The sequence below is a fragment of the Lissotriton helveticus genome, chromosome 3_1, assembly GCF_964261635.1.
Source record: "Lissotriton helveticus chromosome 3_1, aLisHel1.1, whole genome shotgun sequence".
Classification (NCBI taxonomy): domain Eukaryota; kingdom Metazoa; phylum Chordata; class Amphibia; order Caudata; family Salamandridae; genus Lissotriton; species Lissotriton helveticus.
The window spans coordinates 536,802,942-536,824,174 of record NC_136061.1 but is presented as its reverse complement, the minus strand read 5'-3'; the positions used below and the strand labels follow the sequence as shown (position 1 = coordinate 536,824,174).

Here is a 21,233-nt window from a genome sequence, read left to right as displayed (position 1 = left end):
GACCCCGAAGTATTACCGATGTTTCAAGTAATATGCTGACAGATTACCTAGCTTCCTTGATGTCTGCCCTCAACTCATGTCGTTCACAGGTTGCCGCCGCATTTCCAGACAATACCGAGGTGGCACCGCATGAAATCGTTCCAGGATCCATGGTGATGGTCCGCAACTTTGACAGATCAAGTCCGCTGGAGCCTCGTTGGAAAGAGCCCCGACAGGTCCTCCTCACCACCCGTACAGCCGTGAAGTTGGAAGGACGCAAGGGCTGGGTGCACCTTTCTCATGTTAAACTTTTTAATGGACTGAAACCCGCCTTAAAGAACATTTCCCAGGATTTGAAGGATTGCCAAAATATTGTTCTCAAGGACTGTCCCGCAAAAGACATTGCTACAACCCCTCCCCTGTTAGAGAAAACTCCGCAGCAGGAGTATAAACAGAAACTACGGTCTAGTAAAATAAGTCAGTCAGTTTGATTGTCTAAGTCCTCCCCTAGGTGAAACGGTTAGACTGTTTCTGACATGTATAAAATAGACCCCCATAGTGAGAGAGTTAGTCAAAACTCAATCCGATGTATCGTTTTTCTATGTTTCATATTGTTTTCCAGCCTTATGATTTCCTGCACCAGTTATGCATTTTACCTATGTTTCCCAGTTTCACATGTAAATAAGTCTGCTAATGCTACAGTAGAGCACACGTTTAGTGATCTGCCCCCTCATGAACTGTCCTACCGCCTCGCTATGCGTAATAACTCATTTATCCGCATGTTACATTACTCACACCAGTCCAGCAATGCCACTAATTGTTGGGTATGTGGTCGACTCCCCCCTTTCCAGATGCCGAAGGGAGTTCTGCCACTTTTCCCTTATCCATTTTCACATAATGGTTCGTGTGGAGCATGGTCCACGTTAACGTCATCCTCAACAGATATGTTTTTTCTTAACAGTACATGTTTCCCAGACAAGCAAGGTCTCCCCCACAGAACCGGGTTAGATCTAGAAAATGAAGTGTATAATTTAGGTAATTATTCTTCGAATTTCATGGTCTTGAATGTTCAGTCTGATACTACTCCAGACTTACCTGCTATTTCAGTATTACCAGTCAAAGGCGAATTATGTGTCCGAAATAATGGTTCCGTACATGTAGGACATAGTGATTGTACTACTGTTGTCAAGTATAGTGACAGTGGGAAATCTATTTTCAAAGCTTCACGTCATTCATATTTTATTTGTGGTCAAACCGCATATATTCGTCTGCCCCTCGATTGGGAGGGAACCTGTTACATTGCCTTCCTACTGCCACCCGTTTTCCTAGCCCCACCTGATTATCATAGAAATACACATCTAGTACACATTAGACATAGAAGGGAGTCCCCAATTGTCGATTATACTGAAACTGCTCTAGAACAGTATACAGATTTCAATAGAGGTTTCTTTTTCTTTATAGGACCTATCCAGAATAGTAAACTAATCCGTAGGTTAACCAGAACCCTTGAAGCTGTAATAAATGAGACTGCCTCTGCTCTAGGTAACTTAACTGAAGAGCAATCTGCTATGAGATTTGTCGTTTTGCAAAATCGTCTCGTCCTTGACGTCATACTGGCCGATAGGGGCGGGGCCTGTAGAGTCATCGGATCTAGTTGCTGCATTTTCATTCCAAATAACGCGCCGTCTGTTTATTCAGCTATAACCAGACTCCATAAAATTGCCCATCTGTTACACCAAGATCCAGGCACCTGGACATGGTCCGGTTGGTTCTGGAATATAATTTCCGCATGGGGATGGAAAATATTGTCCTTTCTAGGTATAGCAGTAGCGATCATATTCAGCTGCTGCCTCTGTATACAATGTGGCCCTGCGATTTGCGGCATTTGTGCTACCTCTTGTATTCCTAGTCCCAAGCCCAGTTCTAAATCCCGTTCTAAGAAAATTCGAGACGAGCAAATGATACTGTATGAAATGATAGATGGTATCATGAATATTGATGTTTCCTGATGGAAACGTAGTGACAAGGAGGGAATGTGGAAAAGTAAATTTTGCCATGTTCTGTGTCCCTACGTGTCATCCATCATATGTTATGTGTGCATGATTAAATATGCATATGCATTCCCCATGTCTGATTAATGACGCAATTACAGTTGTGTCCCCCTCTAGTATGCCAGTTTCCAGTCCTCGTGAATACTACGAATATCAGGCCTATGTAAAGCTACGTTGCCACGTTTCTCAGTGTGCACGTTATTCTATTATAAAGTCCCCGTTTCTAGGCCTCAAAAGGGCCTGGACATCAGATTCAGCTCCTGTCTCCTGAAACCTCGCTGAGGAGCGATACAGCCCCCACCTGTATCCTCGACCCTTCACTTACTTCCTGCCTCGCAGTGCCCGGCCCAGCCTGGCTCAGTCTCTGAGTCTGCCAAGAATATGTTATGATTCCAGTTATCAGTTCAGTCCTCCTTCTCTGCATTCCTAAGCTACTGAACTGCATCAATAGTTTCCGTCATTGTCTAGCCTTCACGTCTCCACGTTAGAGAAATACTGCATTCAATGGTCATTTCATATTCTTCATCACGCACTACATGTAGAATAATGCATGGTCCAGTCTTAGAATCAAGTTAGCCTTTCCTCTCTTGACTTCTAGTTTATATCAACATGTTCCCTAAACATCAGATACTAGATAGGGTTTAGGTACATGTCGCTCCGACCCTCCAGACTTCAGTCTCTGCTCCTAGCACAGAGTTCATAGCCCCCAGCTTCTCCTAGTGATACGTCATTGCCAGTTTGCGCGCACCACTAGGTTAGAGGTCCCGGCTCCCCAGGTAGCCCCCTCCATGGTTTCCGCCCCATTCATGACATATCCTGTTACGTTTGCATCACATGTCTATGTATACGCCCAGTTACACCTACTTTCGCCCTTATCTTTCGCGACTGCTACGCGTCACGCCTTCTGCTCCACCCACTGCTACGCCTACTGCAATGTAATGCTATGTGTTTGCGTTATGTATATATGCTCATGTATTGTTATTAAAAGTCAGCGCGCTCATCCCAGATCCAGCCCCAGCAGCTGCTGGGCCCTGTCATCCTATTCCTATGCGGGTTGTCCTGTTCCTGTCCTTATGCTGTATTAAACCTGCAAAACTCCTACTACCTCGAATCTTGACTCTTATTTTATTGAGCTATCTGTTATGATATACGTCTAGTCAAAAAAAGAGAGGTATTATTTATTTATTTACCACAACACATTGGATGCGCCGTTTACAGCTGATGAAATCACGGCTGCTATCAGAGGGCTCCAGCCGGGCACTGCACTGGGTCTGAACGGTATTCCAGTGGAGCTTTACAAAAAAGAAGCAGAAACACTGGAGCGCTATTCATTGCAGAAGTACGAAGACAGCCTAGAAAAGGGAGTACTCCCAAGGGACCAGAGGATAGCGACCCTAGTGACGATCCCGAAACCAGGTAAACCCCGGAGGAGTGCACCTCCTACCATCCAATTTCACTCCTTAACGCAGAAGCAAAAATATTAGCAAAAGCACTGGCAACCAGGCTCCAACCACATCTTACGTCCCTCATACACCCCGACCAATCCGGTTTCATGCCCGGCCGCAACACGACAACGAACCTGAGACAGCTTCACGGTCTAATGGCCCGCATGCCTACTATTGGAGAAGAGGCGGTTATCCTATCATTAGACGCCAGTATGGCCTTTGGTTGGGTGGAATGGCCCTTTTTGTTTGTGGTGCTAAAACATTTTGTCTTTGGCCCCAAATGTTTTTATATATATGCAAACCATAGCACACGTAGTGGTTAATGGACGTGTGTCCGATGACTTCCCCCTGGGGCGCGGGACCAGACAGGGCTGTCCTCTATCCCCGCTTTTATTGGCTCTGGTGCTTGAGTCGCTCACGGCATGGAGAGGGGACCCAGTGATACGGGGACTGTGGTGGACGAAGGGGTGGGAGGACCGCATTTCCCTCTACGCTGATGACATCTTGTTATACATGACTTCCCCTAGCTGATCAATCAATTGCTTGTTAGACATTAGTGCGTCCTACGGCAGGTTTCCTGGATACACAATCAATTGGGCGAAGTCGGTCATGTTCTCCACTGTCTCCCTCCGCGCTTGCCCAGGGGAGTAACGATACAACTCGGAAAGGATGGGTTTAAATACCTGGGCATCCACATCACACCAGATCACACTCAATTCTATGAGCGTAACCTCTTGTCTCAAAAACGACGGGAAACATTGGCACTCACTGCCCCTGACCCTTTTGGGCCGTGCTGTTCTATTAAAAATGATTGCTCTTCCCAGGTTTTTGTACGCCCTCCAAAACACGCCAACCCCAGTCCCCAACTTTTATTTCAAATCCATCGAGGCAGAGGTGGGCCTCCTCCTCTGGGACGGAAGACCCCCCGCATAGCAATGTCCAAGTCACTAGTAGCTGGTACGATGGCTTAATTGCCCTGCCCAATGTACAACTATACTATTGGGCCTCTCAACTTACAGTAGTATACCAATGGCTCTACGCCCCGCAGGGTGAACCAGCCCTACGACTTGACAGACACGCCCTTGGTACAGACGGACTCTTGGGCTCACAATATAGCAAGGCCAAGATACGCACACTGATCTGCCCCACCGCACACACAGTGCACACTTGGTTCATAGCGCAGCGAGCGCTCGGCTGGGAGGGAGTACTCCCCCAACACACGCCACACTGGGACACCCCAAAACTGGGTATGCATCGCAATAGTAAAGGTTTTGCTCGCAGGGACCTTGTTGGGATTTCTAGGGTAGGAGACTTGTGGAAGAAGGGAGAGATTGTGATGTTTGCCCAGTTGCACTCAGCAAATCAAATGGCCGACTCGGAGCACTTCAGATATCTGCAAATCAAACACGCTCTTACCAAAGCCATACCCTGAGGTGCCGATCTCCCCGAGTCATCACCACTTGAAGACCGCCTCCTGACGGACTACCTCACCAAAAAAGCAATCTCTCTTACGTACCGCAAACTGATAAATAATCAGAAAGATCCCACACACACCCTGAGAGAGAAGTGGCGGGCTGACCTGGGAGCATGGACGATCAGGACTGGCAGGAGGCCTTAGCATCCCCGCTGGAGGTGGCAATTCCGCACCGACTACAACTGGTGCAACTGAAAATATTGCACAGAACATACCACACTAGGACAATACTTCACAAGATTGGACGGATGAAACACTTTCGTGTTTACGGGGGTGTGGGCTGCTGGTCACATTTTTACACACCTTATGGGACTGGCCGACCATAGCACAATACTGGGAGACAGTCATGGCTATGATCACCCGGGTCTGTGGCGTTGCGGTCCCCCGAGAGCCCCGGAGGTGCCTTCTTAATATTTGGGAGCCAACCGACCTCAACCACGCAGCCCAGGCTTGGGCGACCTTAGGGCTTACACTGGCTAAGCGAAATGTAGCACAGCGCTGGGGAGCGCTCACTGCCCCCCTGCATCAACATTGGTGTAACGACTTAGATAAGGCAATGGTGGCAGAGAAGGCAGCATTCATTCACAGAGGTTGTCCCCAAAAGTGGGTGCGGGTATGGGGCAAGTGGAACGTATTCCGAAGCAATATTTGCTCCCACAGCTGAGGAATCTGACTCAGACCTAAGCGACTAACTTGCGCAAATTATCACAGAGCCACATGAGCAGTCTAGGATCGGAGTTTGAGATACTTGTGTCTGGGGAGTTGGAGGATAAACCACATCTGCACCCAGTGCCACCTGACAAGCTACCTTGTAAAATGCACACTATGAGATTTGAAAATGGCATATGTTATCAGCAATGTTGTCAGCATATTTCAATTTTAAAAAAAACAATACTTTTCAGGGAATCCCCGATGCATTCCTATGGGAGGACAGCCCCACAGTAGTGAGAAACCACAATGGCTGTTTGTCACTACCAGGACATGTCACACACTTAAGATACATGTCCTATCTTTTACCTACAATGCACCCTGCCCATAGGGCTAGCTAGGGCCTACCTTAGGGGTGACTGACATGTAGTAAAAGGGGGGTCACGGACATGGCACACACTTTAGGTGCCACGTCACAGCGGCAGTAACACTGCACGCACAGGCCTTGCAGTGGCAGAGGCCTGGGATAGGTTTGAAAGGCTACTTCGGTGGGTGACGCAATCAGCGCTGCAAGCCCACCAGTAGCATTTAATTTACCAGCCCTGGGTTTATGGGATACCACTTTACAAGGGACTGACAAGTAAATTAAATAGGCCAAACAGGTGTAGACCAATCTTACCATATTTAACACAGAGAGCACACGCACTTTACACTGGACAGCAGTGCTAAAGTGCCCAGAGGCCTAAAACCACCAGCACCATGTCAGCAAAAAGGCTATGAGAAAGGCAAAAAGTTTAGGGATGACCCTGCAAAAAGGGCCAAGTCCAACACACCTAAACAACACAAACACTATTGAATGCACACCCACAGGCACCACAAGCATAACACCCACAAGCACCACAATAACATGTTTTGTTTTGTGTCACACAGACGTTGTTTTATGCACTTAAGCAGAGAGTGTGCTGTATTTCAGCTGCCTTCAGAAATCGGCTTCTATGTGTCTGTCCTTTAAGCCAATGCCTGCTTCGTGTTTTGGATCAGCCCTTTGTATGTTTTTGGATGCTTTCATATTTTATGTTTACATTTTTCATTGGTGATTGGCTAACAAACTAATCCCCCATGGCTTTTGAGCCAGTACTCCTGGGTGCTCATGTCAAATTCAAAACATTTGAAGGCTTGCTAGTTTATCTTGTGAGGAAGATTATTTAATAAAGGGTTCTGTGCTTCATCTCTTTTTCTTACCGGAGCCTCACCTTTAAAAGTATTGTTTCTGTCATTTGAGACATAGGTATTGGGGTCACTCACTTTTCCCCTTTTATTTTCTGAAAAGGAACACACATGTGCAATGCTGTAATTTCATTTTTTCATCCTTTGTTAATTTTTTCTGTTTCAAAGATTTATACTTTTGCCAGAGCTGTGAAGAAAATGAGAGAGAAATTTTAACATTAATTTCTGGCTTGAGTGCACACAAGCAAAGCAAAGGGGACGTAGAGAAGCTTGCTTCCACCTAGGTCTTTCTCTGTGATAACTCAAGGGGTGTATCAGAGGTATCCAGCCCTCAACATTCTTATAGTACCCAAACATCGTGAACGACCTATGACCTCCATACTTCACTCCTAAAGAGGTACATGATATTTAACAAGGCCATTGACATCAAGGCGTTTTTCAACACTTTCATATTGAAAAGGTCCCCTAACTTCATGAAGCCCTTAATGTCATGAACGTTTTCAATGGTAGGAAGTACATGAGCACATAAAGGCTTCGATGTCATCAAGATCTTGATGTTGAGACAAGCCTCAGCATAAAGATTGTCATGTTCCATGGTGGTAGACCTATAGAACTCGCCTATATCTATAGACCTATAGGCCTCTAGAACTGTCCTGTGATTGTGTAAGAGAATGAGGTATAAAGGAGTCATAGCTTAATCAAGTTTACAACGTTCCCATGCTAATTCATTATCCATTATTTGTGTTAATGGCTCACAGGCTTGCCTACAGTAAAAGAGCTAAACTGTACGTAAATCTCTTGCATTCATTGCTCTTGTGAAATGTTAAGCAACCTATAATTTGGAAGCAGGAATATGAAAATAAGCTTTTTTTATATCTTGTTCCATGTATTCTGGGCACCAATTTCTTGGTTATGGTCTTTCATTTAACAAATCAGGGCATTGTAGGAGTTCTAGTCTTTGTTTTACATACCCAACACATTTGATAGCAGTAATTTATGACGGAAAACTGAAGCACTGAATTGGTAATGATTGTTGTAAATAGAACAATCCTTTCAACTTTTGTGCCAAATATTACTATTAAAAAAATCTGAATTGCAGTAGTGTAATTGAAGCTAAGTAGGTGATGAATGTACATAGAAACTCAAGAATTCTACCACCCAGTAAATGTGATTTCTCAAAGGATAGGCTAAGAATTGATTAGTCACTGATTGCAGACTTTATTCTACCTTAAAATTGATTTTGCCAGCAGATAGTTTAGAGAGTAAGTGTATATATAAACGCAATGGGGTCTGATCCAATAAGGCCTAATACATGGGGAGGGGTCAATAGCATAGTATAGCATATATAGGATACCTCTCTTGTCCATTGAAAGACTTCAGTTGAAAAATCTAGTGTGCACGAGTATTAATCTGATTTATCATTGATCAACTTATTTTTGCTTATATTTTCTAATTTCTATGGTAATCGTATCTGTTTAGTACAGACAACACAAATATGTCCAACAAATGACACAAGCCTACATAAATCAAACATTACATATAACAACTTAAAGAGATTATATACAAATCCAGCCGTTACTAGACTCTGTGAGTTATTGATAATGAGTCCAAATAAGCTCACTCCATTCAACGTACCACCCTTATTCTCACATGGGATTAAACGTTTTTTTTACAACGACAAATATGTTGACGAATGATGAAATGAGATAAATACTCGTGCACACTAGATTAATGTGTTGTGTTTTTTCAACTAAAGTCTATCAATGACAATGTGGGGTATCTGTAGTAACCCATGTCATCCATGTTCTACATTCTCTGTTAGAATTGTTATGCTACAATTTCCACTGTAACATTCTGTATGCACTGATGAGCCATTCTCTACTGGGCTCCTGCTGAAGGTGGTTGTTCAAGCTGTCTGTCCTAATAAAGTTACAGACTTCTACTTGGTTTACTGGATTCATTTACCACATAAACTTGGCGACGACCGGGATTTTCAACCCAACCCAACATCAAAATTCTTTGAAGAAGATCCTCAAAAGTTTTTTTTACTTGAGAAAAGAATCCACACTTCCAAGGAATTTTCCAATGGAATTAAGGGACAACAGACAGCGTTCACCAGCACAAATCTAAGGTATCTCTTTCGTTTTATATGTGTAAAGATAGCACCAGCGGCTGTTCTGACTTCCTGTGCCTCGATTGCACCAGCGGCAGTTCGTGTTAATTCCTTTTAATTTTACCTCACTCATCTTAGCAAAATGTAGACCCAGTGATTGATTGCCGGCTTAATACGACTTTTATGTCCCAAAATACCTCATTTCTAGACAATTTCTTATCATTGACAGTTTAATACATTTGTTTGTTTTCAAAACTTACTTAACGAGCGCCTCCACCCACACGAGCGCTTCAGCCCACACGAGCGCTCCCATTCACGCGAGCCTGCTCTCACACATCAACGCTTCCATCAACGCGACGCGAGCCTCCTCCTTCTCTTCCGACGCTCCAATTTCGTCATCTCCGCTTCATCACCACGCACGCATCACGCATTGCGTATGCGTTCCAGCAGCCATCTTGTGTTCATCGTTTCCATAGAAACCAACACGATCGTATACAGACTACAATAACGATCGTTTCTTCAATACTTACCGCATATAATACCTTCGTCCACGCTTAAAGACAAATACAAACTATTTTCCACAGCAAATTTTTACATTTCAAGAAAAAGAAAGACATTTAGAAGAAAAACCCATAAAACAACTAAACTCAAAATCGACTGGAACAGATATCTTCAGACAACGGTGACTACTTTTATTATTTTCCATAATCAGTCATTTTACTCCTTCAAACTATTATCTAGTTTCTGTAATATTAATTTTAAATATATTGACAATGTCTGACAACATTCTTTCCCCTGCACATTTCTTACCTACAGCAGGCGATCCTAAAGTGGAATGGGATCTTTGGTTCCCTACATTTTTAGCTTACGTAGATGTTATTGAAGAGGATGGTTGTTCTCCTAAAAGAAAGCTAGCATTATTAAAAAATTGTCTAGGTGGTGCTGGTCTCAAAGAATTAAAAAGCTTGCCTCCCATAGATAGTACTAATGCCGAAGATTTAAATGTTTATGTGGTAAATGAATCCAGTAAACCAAGTAGAAGTCTGTAACTTTATTAGGACAGACAGCTTGAACAACCACCTTCAGCAGGAGCCCAGTAGAGAATGGCTCATCAGTGCATACAGAATGTTACAGTGGAAATTGTAGCATAACAATTCTAACAGAGAATGTAGAACATGGATGACATGGGTTACTACAGTATCCTATAGATTTTGTACTAGATAGTAAGTGGACATGAAAGTAGCATTTGTATATCCATCTCTGAGTCTTAGTTAGCCAGTGTGAGTGCCTATATGTTGGTTTGTCGACATGGATACCTGACTCTTACTAGCTTGCCTTGCCGTCTCTTTACCAGTTCACAATTCCTAACTCTATGAAAAGTCCCACTTTCTCACATTGTTTGTCCCGATACTTGAATTGTGCCTCCCGCCCTGCTTGCTCCCTTCTTCTGCAGCCTATTTTCCTCTTCTCCTTACTTCTTGCCAACCACAGGCAGTATTATAGTAATGGCGCCCTGCCCCAGTCTATGCCATGGCATGCCTTTAGTATTGGGCATCTGGTGTAAATTGGGGCAGGTCGCCCTATTACTATCAAGGTCCTGTCTGGAGCTGCAAACACGTGCCTGGCCTGTGGGCAGTACATTAGTGAAAGACAAACTGGCTGCTTCAAGCAGCCAATCCTTATTTCACTATGCAGGGGGCATTAGTATGCACTTTAAAAGGGGAGGCAGAGATCCCCCTGCAGTTGAATGCAGTGTGGTGTCATGCGGGCAGGTGTCTGGAGGGTCCATGGGACTCTCTATAGCCCCTCCAGTTTGCTGACCTCATCTCACACTAACTGCTTCTCCTGACAGCCTCTTTACCTCTGCGCCCATAATACAGATTGAGCAGAGAGGCAACACGCTTCCCTCATTTGTACGGGGCCATGCATGGGGTCACATATGCAGATGACAAGCAAATCATTACCTTTCTTTATCAGAAAGCCTCACTGTCATTAGCATTGTTTCCTGAATGATCAATTACTTAAAAGTGGATCCCAGTAAGACAGAGCTGCTACTTCTCAGCAAAAGCCATGCTTTTGTCACTGCCTGCTTTTCCTCTAATCTGGACTTCTGCAACAGCATCTATCTAGGTCTCCCTCTGGCTATCTTGGTCTCCCTCTGGCTATCTTGTTGGCTAAAGGATTCCAAATGTCGCCGTTTCCCTTTTATATTATCTCAGAAGATATGACCATGTTTCAACTGCTCGCAGAGAGCTTCACTGGCTTGCACTGTAGCAGTGGTTTCAGTTCTAAATCTTGTGCCTAATTCATAATTCTGTTTCCATCTGGATCAGTCGTGTTTAGCATCTCTCGTCCAGCTCTATCTGCCTTCTCATTTGCTTTGCTCAGAAGGCTTTCACCTATTGACATATTTGCAAGCGCTGAGATGCCTCCGGGTAGCCATATAAATGCTTCTACAATTACAATAAACAAGACTTGCATTGACTGCTGCTTATTTCTGTTTTTGGGGTCAAAACTATGTAATCAGCTAACAATTCCCGTGTGACCAACTCCACATCTGTTCACCTTTAGGAATGCTTTGAAAACCTTTTTGTTTTATTAACTTGGCTTCTCTGCAGTCTGTGTTCTTGGTTAAGGTATGTCTCAGTTTCAAAAGACCTTTTGTTGTTACTCCACTAGAAATACCAAAACAAACCGAACATTCACTCAACGTGGCATAACACTTGTCTGCACCAGGATATATGTTGTAGTGACAGGGTTCTACATGGTGAAGTGCATGGGTGCCTGTAGATCTTTTAATCTTCAGGTCTACACACTTGAGGGGTTTCAGATGTGTTAGTTTGTGTTTGCATGGATATCTGTAGATACGTTTCTGTGTCTGCTTGTTTGTATTTGTGTGTAATTTATGTGAAGAAGTCCATGGATAAGTGAGCTTGCCAGCATGTGTGAAGACAAACCTATTGACTTTGGTAATGTTAGTTTTTTGCGGATTGATTGTTCTGAGAATTATTTTTGTAGTTTCACCACTTTTTCGGTGTATCATTTGAAAAGTCTTTGTTTCTTATTTAATTAAGTTTATAATTTAATTTACCTTTTATATTTTGGATACATTGGAAAATAATGTTCCATCCCAAGCTTTTGCATCTTCCAGTTGATTGTATTAACCTGGATTATCTAGTACATCTTAGGTTTGCGAGCTGAACTGAACACCTAAAATGCTCTACTCCTGACCGTAGGTCCTCCATTAAAGTGCAATACCCCATGAGAAAATAACTATTCATCTGTATATCAACAATCTTCTCAGATGGGATTTAGGTCTGACTGCAGACAACTTTGGCAGTACACAAGACCACTTATTATCAATTATTTGTTTTTTAAAACTGCGATATCGAGGAGTACAGATATAAGAGTGAGCTTTGTGTCGCCCGCTTCAGCTGCTGGCGTCCATGTGTTTTTCAGGGTTTGCCATTGCTTTAATGGACTGCCAGTGAATGCCAAGGTATTTCAATATCCCGTTGTGTTCACATTTGCTGTTGGTGATGGTTCACCTAGTAGTCCTTTTATTCGGCTGCAAATGTGACATGCAGCTTGTAGGTGAGACCCAGTATATGTTCTCTGATATATTTATGTTGCTGAAAAGATGACATTTTACTGATTTGTGTTGTGGGGTTTTTAGGACATGCTTGCTGTTTGGCTGATTTAAAAACACAGTCCTAATCAGCAATCCCCCTTTTGCATTTTTTTTATTTCACGTTGCTATCATGATAAGGTTACTGAGCTTTTTGCTTTTTTGTTCACAAATTAAAGACGTGTGCTCACATAGACTTTTTTAAAGATGTAAAGAAAATACTGTCCCTCTGTCAAACGTTTGTAGTATATAGCATGTTGCTCTGGTTGCTTTTAAGTTCTCAGCATTGCACTGCTAATGCAATCTGTGCAGCTTCTCCCGACTCTTATACTGTAATAGCCCAAGATGTTGCATCAGTAGGAGATTTTCTATCTAGGACGCCCAAGGAGCGACACACACAGGCCTCCAAAGCTAGACCTATTGGCTTTAATTTTTCCTTCAGCATGATCAACATGGTTCTATGAAGCTGTTAGTTGCCTGTCACTCATGCTATAAAGAAAGGACGATAAGTGGTTCTAAATGTTAACAATAATAAGTAGTATGGGTATTACCTGAGATAGAACATACAATTGACAAATATATCGAAAAAAAATCCTTGGTCACGTTAATGTAATACATTAATACATTGTTACATCTTCTAAAGCTGTGGTAATATCGTTTTTTTTTTTTATCACGCCATATAACAAAACATAGTGATCAACCTATTTAAGAAGCTAGATGTTTTGTTAATAATGCATTTATGATCGCTGCAATCAATAACTATAACTTGTCGGTACAGAGGTGCATTTGTGCTGAACGCATATTACAGCCACCACCATGCCGCCTTCCATTATCTGTCGAGCCGCGTCTACTTGGTCTCGCGGCTATTTGCAAATCTTGGACGGCTCTGAATTTCCCCACGGGACCACATTTCATTTGCTCACTCACTGGAATAAATATTCACATCAGGAATGCTGTTCAACTGACAAAGCCCAGCAGGCAAGTCTCCATGCCGTAGCATTGCGAAAATAAGTGACAAATTAAATAAAGCTAACCTGCTGTGTTTGTGCTTGCAGGAACCACACCACGAGCCGCTCCCGGCAGAGTGGCAAGAAAAAGTGGGCCAGTTTCAAAGGATGCTCCTCATTCGCTGCTTGAGGCCCGACAAAGTAAGTATGTTTTTAGATTACAAAACGCCTGGGCCCGCACAGATCGCTTGTTTAAGCAGCATATCAACACATTTTTTTTTCTTTGGAGCAATATGATGCATAATAATATTTTCATTATCACACTGTTTGTTTTTGAAGACGGATTATGAATAGGTGAAAACGAAATCTAATATGTGCTTTATATTCAGGAAGTCTGAGTACCTGGAATAAAGTATATGAATACCACAGAAAAATAAGGCTTTCTGGTTTACAAAGTCTGGAAAGAACAGCATTGAATTAAAAGCAGTGATTTGTCTGCATAAAATAATAATAATAACGGCACTGCTGATTAACAAGGCTGTCTAGTCTTGATTCCCCCTCACATCTCTTTTTGCCACCACAATGCACTTCTGTTTACTTAGTTTGTGGTGGAAGGCAGGCATTTCTAATGGATCCATTTCATGCATGTTCGTTGACTGAACCCTCTTTCCGGGACTTAGACTGGAGATGGAAACATTTTCACACCTACACACGTCACGAGCACTGGATGACATCCCCGGATACCACAGACAAACCCACGTGACTGCATAGCCACGTGAATGCATAGCAAGTGTCCGACACCCATAAAGAACACCCAGCCGTTGGTGACCCAGTTCCTTTTTTCCCATATCTCCATTGATCCAAAGCCATCACATGTTCTCAGTTTTGAGTGTGAGTTCATCAAGTGCTGTTTCTAAATTTTAGACTATGTCTCCTTAAATGTCCTCAGCTTTTAAGACATCTTCCAAGAGCCAGTGACTGCTGTCTGTCTTGGATTCACAGTTGGGGTGCTTATATTGTTATATTGGCCCATTATGCTGCTTCTTGGTTTTTGTGTGCACTTATGCACCAACTTGTATCTGATTTCGTTGCGAGACACATTCTCCACCCAGAAAGCACACATAGCATAAGAGGGACTACAAGACCATGGTAAGAAAAGGAAAAAGTTGAAGGAAGGGACATGTTCATCCTCTGAACATATCCCAGTTCTGAAATCTTTGCAAAAAACAGATTTCCCTATTGCTAGTCCTTATGCAGAATAAATCATAGCTATGCTGGAGGTGTTATGCAGGGCCCTTCTGAAATAGCTGTTTAATTCATCATTATACCTTTAGCAGTCCTTCAGACAATTGTTGATTGGAATGATGATGAAAAAGTACCAAGAAGTACTGAAATTTGCTTTGCAATTTACCACAGAAAATGTTTAAGTGTTTTCTGTTTGAAGTAATTTGTGTTGATTTCCTTATCCATTTAAGTACCTGGTAGTGTGTACGTTTTTGAAGCTTGTAATGAACAGTTTCCACCTGCATTTGACATTTTCCATGACAGGATGTTTCATGAATTCACATATTCCCCATCTTCAGGCTGGGAATTCAGACTGTTCAATGTTTGCGCATCAGTGTAGATGTACACTCATTTAAAATTAAAAAGTATCCTAGATTATAAGTTGCCAGTACACTTTATTGTGTGCCCTGAACTGCAGCCAGGAGACCCAGAGATTGCTTCCATCTGAGGCTCCAAATGTCAGATTGTCTACTGCACATAAAATATGAAGGGATCCTTGGCACTCTGCTCCCAAGTTTCCTCTTTTTTTGTGACTGCTTTTGACAATCTGTCTCTACTTTAACATTTAAGTCCCATCCTGAGGAAGGCTAAATACAGGCAGCAATTTTCGTTGGTGGTTTTTTGATCAGTGAGGCTTACTTCTTCAAGATGTCTTTGCCTCCACGTGAGAAATGTCTCTTTAAAAATGCAGTACATGGTGTACTAGGAAGATATACAAAGAACACACACAGGATATTTCTTGTTTAAGTCCAGACCATGAACCAAAAATGGGAAACATTTGCCCACTACACCCCCTGCTAAATCCCCTAAAGATTGGGACATGAAACTAGCTATATCACTAATGGAAGAAGGTTAAAGCCCCGTCACAAAGATGCTGCTATTAGACTTGCTGTATCCAAAAAATTAAGTCCACCGAGTTTTTCAATAGCAAGGAGTCCCCCGAGACTTCCTTGAAGCCTGTCTAGTTGGTCCTGAAAATCAGAGTAAAACTCTTTCAACACATCGATCTTCATTTAGGACTGCAGATATTCCCAAAAAACAACTTCACAAGACGAACCCTAAATGGTCAGTGCCATTGAATTCTGCTAAACAAAAAAGTAGGATAAACAAATCAAAGGTGGACATTTCGCCATCATCCACACATGCAGCACTGGCCTCTGCATGGCACTCAGTGAAATGACCACCATCATTTAACCTCGTTGGTGCCTATTCCTAGTGAGAAGACTGTTTATCCACAGCAACTCCTTAACCACCGTGTGTTGCACCGTCAGTTGCCAGACCATCAGTGGTCCCTCCGCCTGCTCTCTGTGTCAACGGCAGCCGCGTACATTAGTTTTTGCTAATTCTTAATATAATAAACAAACAGCTAGTCCACTATTTCCGAATGCCACTTCTAACTTGCAATGCATGCTCTTCTCTTGTTAGATCTTATACGCTTTTTGTGAACAACTGTCTGTACTTTTGAAAGTACTTTTTTCTCATTGAATTTCTAGGTTATTCCAATGGTGCAGGAATTCATAATTGATCACCTTGGTCGCCCGTTTATTGAACCACCTCCATTTGATTTGTCCAAGGCTTTTGGTGATAGTCACTGCTGTGCACCATTAATTTTTGTGCTGTCGCCTGGTGCCGACCCCATGGCAGCCCTACTCAAATTTGCTGATGACCAGGTATATTTAATTACATATCATTTTATTGAATACATCTCTTTATTCGATTTGTGAACGAGATTTGAAAACCAATAAATTCTGTTTTGTTCAGCTTATTTAACAACGCTGGAACTGTAGCAGAGATATCCAAAACGTAAAAAGTAAAGTATATTGGTTTATTTGTGATTTGTGTATCAGAAATATGACTCCCGATGTTATAGTATTTACTTTTATGGCCTGGCTTGGCAGCGCAGCTGTTGCCTGACAATTATGCTAGAACCACCAGGAGCCGGGCTTTGGGAGGCAGGTGTACATGTTTTGATTGGGGATTCATTATGTGCTTCCAGGAAATAAAGTGCCTGCCTGCCACACAGCTATGATCAGTTTCTCTCTTTATCCAGCCTCTTGGGCTTGAACTTTCTGATGGATACATCTGCCAGTGGATTCCTCACCTTGTCAATATCCCCTTGCGTCAGCAACATTCGGAAATTCTTTTTGTAGCTTTGCGCCGACGTGGACGACGTCACAGAGGCACGACACCACGCGCGACTCCGCTGACGTCACCGACTCCATAATAGGCCCACGCCGGCGTGATGACATCAGTTCCCTTTTTACCGCGTCGTCGACGCTAACGGTTTCTAGGGATCGTCTGTAGCTGTTGGTAACTTTGTTACTGTTTGTTTCACTTCGGTCTCCTTTTGCTTCTTTGTATCGAAATGTCTACGAAGAAGACTGGATTCAAGCCCTGCGGAGAGTGCGGCAAGATGATGTCTATGACCGATCCGCATGAGTGCTGCGTCTGGTGCTTGAGTTCGGACCATGACGTCGAAGAGTGTTCATCTTGCCAGAAAATGAATCTGAAGGTTCTCCGTGAGAGGGAGGCGAAACTCCTTGTTGCAAAGTTGAAGAGCAGGAAGGACAAGAAGAGGTCGAGGTCGCGGACTCGTCGTTCGAGGTCTAGGTCTCGATCGAAGTCGCGCTCGAGGTCGTCTTCGGTGCATGCTTCGAAGTCTTCGAGGAAGAACCACAAGAAGAGATCTCATGAGTCTCGTCATCATTCTGGAAAGGACTCGAGCTCGAGACCGAAGTCGCAGGTGAAGTTACTTCGCAAGGAAGTCGAGGCTCCGACTCCAGAAGTTCAGATCTCCGAGGGTGAGGCTTCGCCTGTGAATTCGCCTGTTCATTCACCAAAGCCGATGTCGAATCCTTCTCCGGCTCCGACTCATTCTTCTGATCAGGAGGGTGAAGGAGATGAAGAGGATGGAGGAGAAGAGGAGACTCCGTTGCCTGCGGGTTCGTCGACCCCGGTGCACCAGCCTGAGGTTGAGGTCGAAGTCGAGAAGACTCCGCTCCCACGACAGCAGCCTGTGGGCTCTTATCCAGCTTTTTCAGCTCCAGGTCAGGACCCTACTCAGTTCCTGAATGCAATGTATGGAGTTTATTCAAGAGCAATGTTCCACTCTGGTGCACCAGTTGGTCCCACGGGTCCATTAGCCTTCAATCTGGGTATCCCCCAGTCTTATGCTCCTGCGCCTTTTATGCCTTTTATGCCAGCTCCGACGCCACCTTGGCTTTATTCGGCACCGCCGAAACCTTCCAAGCCAAGACCATCAACGCCGACACCCTCGACGTCGTTTCCGAATCCGATCTGACCTCGTGTTCAGCGTTCTGATCCTCTGGCTTCGGGCTCGACGCCGGCTCCGACAGAGTCGATTCCGGATCCGTCTACTTCGTTCCTGAAGGAGAGGTCAAGGCGTGAGGCACAGAGACTTCTGGAAGAGTAGAGGTATTGTGATGCAGAGATGGAAGAGGGTGAGCTGCAGGATTCTGAGGATCTTTTCGATGATCTTAGAGATGCTAGTGGTCTTGAACTGTCCCCTGATTGGGATTTGGCCTCTATTTCTGACGCCCCTTCTAAGGATGTGACACCTTATCACGTGGTCATTAGAAAGGCTGCAGACTTGCTGAATTTAACTCTTCCAACGGCAGAGTATAAAGCTAATTTGTTGACTGAAGTCCTTAATTCGCCAACTTCTGTGGTCGAGCCTATGCTCCCTTTTAATGATGCATTAGCGGAGCCTATTACTGAGGTTTGGAAAAGGCCGCTTACAGCCCCTGCTGTTTCAAGGGCTGTTGCGAGAAGGTACAGGGTGGCGCATGGTGAACCGGACTTTTTATCAACACACCTCTTGCCAGAGAGCTTGGTTGTGCAGGCGGCCTGCTCGAAAAAATCTGCGGGCGCTTGTCCACAGGTTCCTGGGGATAAGGAACCGAAGAAGCAGGACCAGGCTGCTAAAAAAGTCTTTTCATTGGCAAGCATGGCACTCAAATCAACTAATGCAACTTGCCTAATGGGACGCTATATCCATGCTTTGATGGATTCAGTAAAACAGCTGGTTTCAAAACTTCCTGAAGGGGATAGGAAGGATTTTCAAGAGGTGATTGTTGACACTCCGGCTGCCGCAAGACAGGTCATTCAGAGTGGTCTGGACACTGCTGACTCGGTAGCAAGAGTGATGGGTTCTTCTGTGGCCACAAGAAGAGCTGCGTGGCTTAAATCATCTGAGTTCTCTGCTGATGTCAAAGCTGCCTTGATGGAATTTCCCTTTGATGGGTCAGGTTTGTTTGGAAAGAAGGCTTATGCTGCCCTAGAAAGATTCAAGGACAGCAGAGCGACAGCGAAATCTTTGGGCCTGCAGTCCAGAGGTACTTCCGGAAAGAGATTCAGAGCCTTTGGTAGATCTTCCTTTCGTACCTACAGGCAGCCTCAGCAGCAGCATCAGCAGCAAAATACTCTGTACAAGTCGTACAGAGGCAGGCAAAGAGTTCATCCTAGAGGTCGTCAGGCCTCCTCCTCCTCCTCCTCTACCTCTTCCCAACCCCCTGCCACCACATCAAAGCAGTCCTAGATCCGCCATTCCGGATCATGTGGGCCCAGTGGGGGGCCGGCTTACCCATTTTTTACGAGATTGGGAGTTGATTACATCGGATCTTTGGGTTCTCAATCTCGTGGAGAATGGGTATGCTCTTCCCTTTCGAGAATTTCCCCCCAATTACCCTCCTTGCCAGGGTTTTTGTGCGGAGGACCACCTGCTGCTCTTGCAGGAAGAAGTCCTGGCTCTGTTCCGAAAGGGTGCGATAGAGGTGGTTCCAGAGCAGGAGAGGGGTCAGGGCTGCTACTCCCGGTATTTCCTGATCCCCAAAAAGGATGGCAGACTTCGTCCAATCCTGGATCTCAGGATCTTGAACCTTTACCTGAAGCAGGAGAAGTTCAAGAGGCTCACCCTTGCACAGGTTCTTCAAGCGCTGCTGGAAAAAGACTGGATGGTGTCGATCGACTTGCAGGATGCGTATTTCCACATCCCCATTCTGAAGTCGCACAGGAAGTATCTCCGTTTTACTGTGGGATCGCAGCACTACCAGTTTGCGGTCCTTCAGTTTGGTCTTACTATTGCGCCTCGAGTCTTCACCAAGGTGATGGCAGTGGTGGCTGCACATCTCAGAAGATCAGGGGTTCCGGTATTCCCTTATCTAGACGATTGGCTGATCAAAGCAGAATCTCCGGAGAAAGTGATCCATCATCTGCAAGTCACAACTCAGTTGCTTTACAGGTTGGGTTTTTTAATAAATGTACCCAAATCTCACCTGGTGCCCTCCCAGCGCAACCTGTTCATAGGTGCAGTCCTGGACACTACTGTATGTCGGGCATTCCCACCACCTCAAAGGATTCGCGACATACAGGAAATGATTCCTTTATTTCACAATGGAGCGGTCGTTCCAGTCCTAAAGGTCCTTCGTCTGCTCGGTCTGATGGCTTCTTCCAGTCTGTTGGTCAACCATGCACGCTGGCATATGAGGGCACTCCAGTGGTGCCTCTGCAGGCAGTGGTATCAACACAACGGAGATCTCAGGGAGTCCATCAGGATCTCCAGAGAAACTGCAGCGGATCTGTCTTGGTGGAGCCTGGAGGGCAATCTGTCTCAAGGAAAGCCTTTCCAACTGCCTCCATCGGTGGCCACGGTAATAACGGATGCATCCACTCTAGGGTGGGGTGCTCCTCTGGGGGATCTGGAGAGCAAGGGTCTTTGGTCTCCAGAGGAAAGGTTGCTTCATATCAACCTTCTGGAATTGGGGACTGCTGTGGGAATCTATTCACAAGGTGAGGAATCCACTGGCAGATGTATCCATCAGAAGAACAAGTTACTTACCTTCGGTAACGCGTTTTCTGGTGGATACAGTATCTGCCTGTTGATTCCTCACTGACCCACCCACCTCCACGTTGTTCACTCTTCTATACCTGAGTAACTGTGATGTTAATATGTTTTATTGTTGAAGGAAAAGTTTTATTTCAATTGCTTTCCTGCATTGGTTTCACACTATGTGTGTTATCTTGACATTTGTGTACTGTGTATACTGTGTATATATCTACTGATGTTGGTCCGTCCGTGTGCCTCGAAGGCACGGAAAAAAGGGCGGAACTGATGTCATCACGCCAGCGTGGGCCTATTATGGAGTCGGTGACGTCAGCGGAGTCGCGCGCGGTGTGGTGCCTCTGTGACGTCGTCCACGTCAGCGCGAAGCTACAAAAAGAATTTCCGAATGTTGCTGAGGCAAGGGGATATTCACAAGGTGAGGAATCCACAGGCAAGATACTGTATCCACCAGAAAAAGCGTTACCGAAGGTAAGTAACTTGTTCTTCAGGGGCATGCACATGCCACTGTAATGATATTCAAATGTTTTACATAAGTAGATAACTTGTAGCATTTTTCTTTGGCAGCAAGACAGGC

General features: G+C 44.4%; 1 protein-coding gene across 1 annotated transcript in view; it reads left to right on the top strand.

Annotated features, from left to right (window-relative positions):
• Positions 1 to 21,233, top strand: part of DNAH7 (dynein axonemal heavy chain 7) — a 2,019,015-nt gene that overhangs the window by 1,690,922 nt on the left and 306,860 nt on the right. The window contains exons 53-54 of the mRNA XM_078680414.1: positions 13,621 to 13,713; positions 16,290 to 16,466. Of these exons, the coding sequence (XP_078536540.1) occupies positions 13,621 to 13,713; positions 16,290 to 16,466 (270 nt within the window). The remainder of the gene's footprint in view (positions 1 to 13,620; positions 13,714 to 16,289; positions 16,467 to 21,233) is intronic.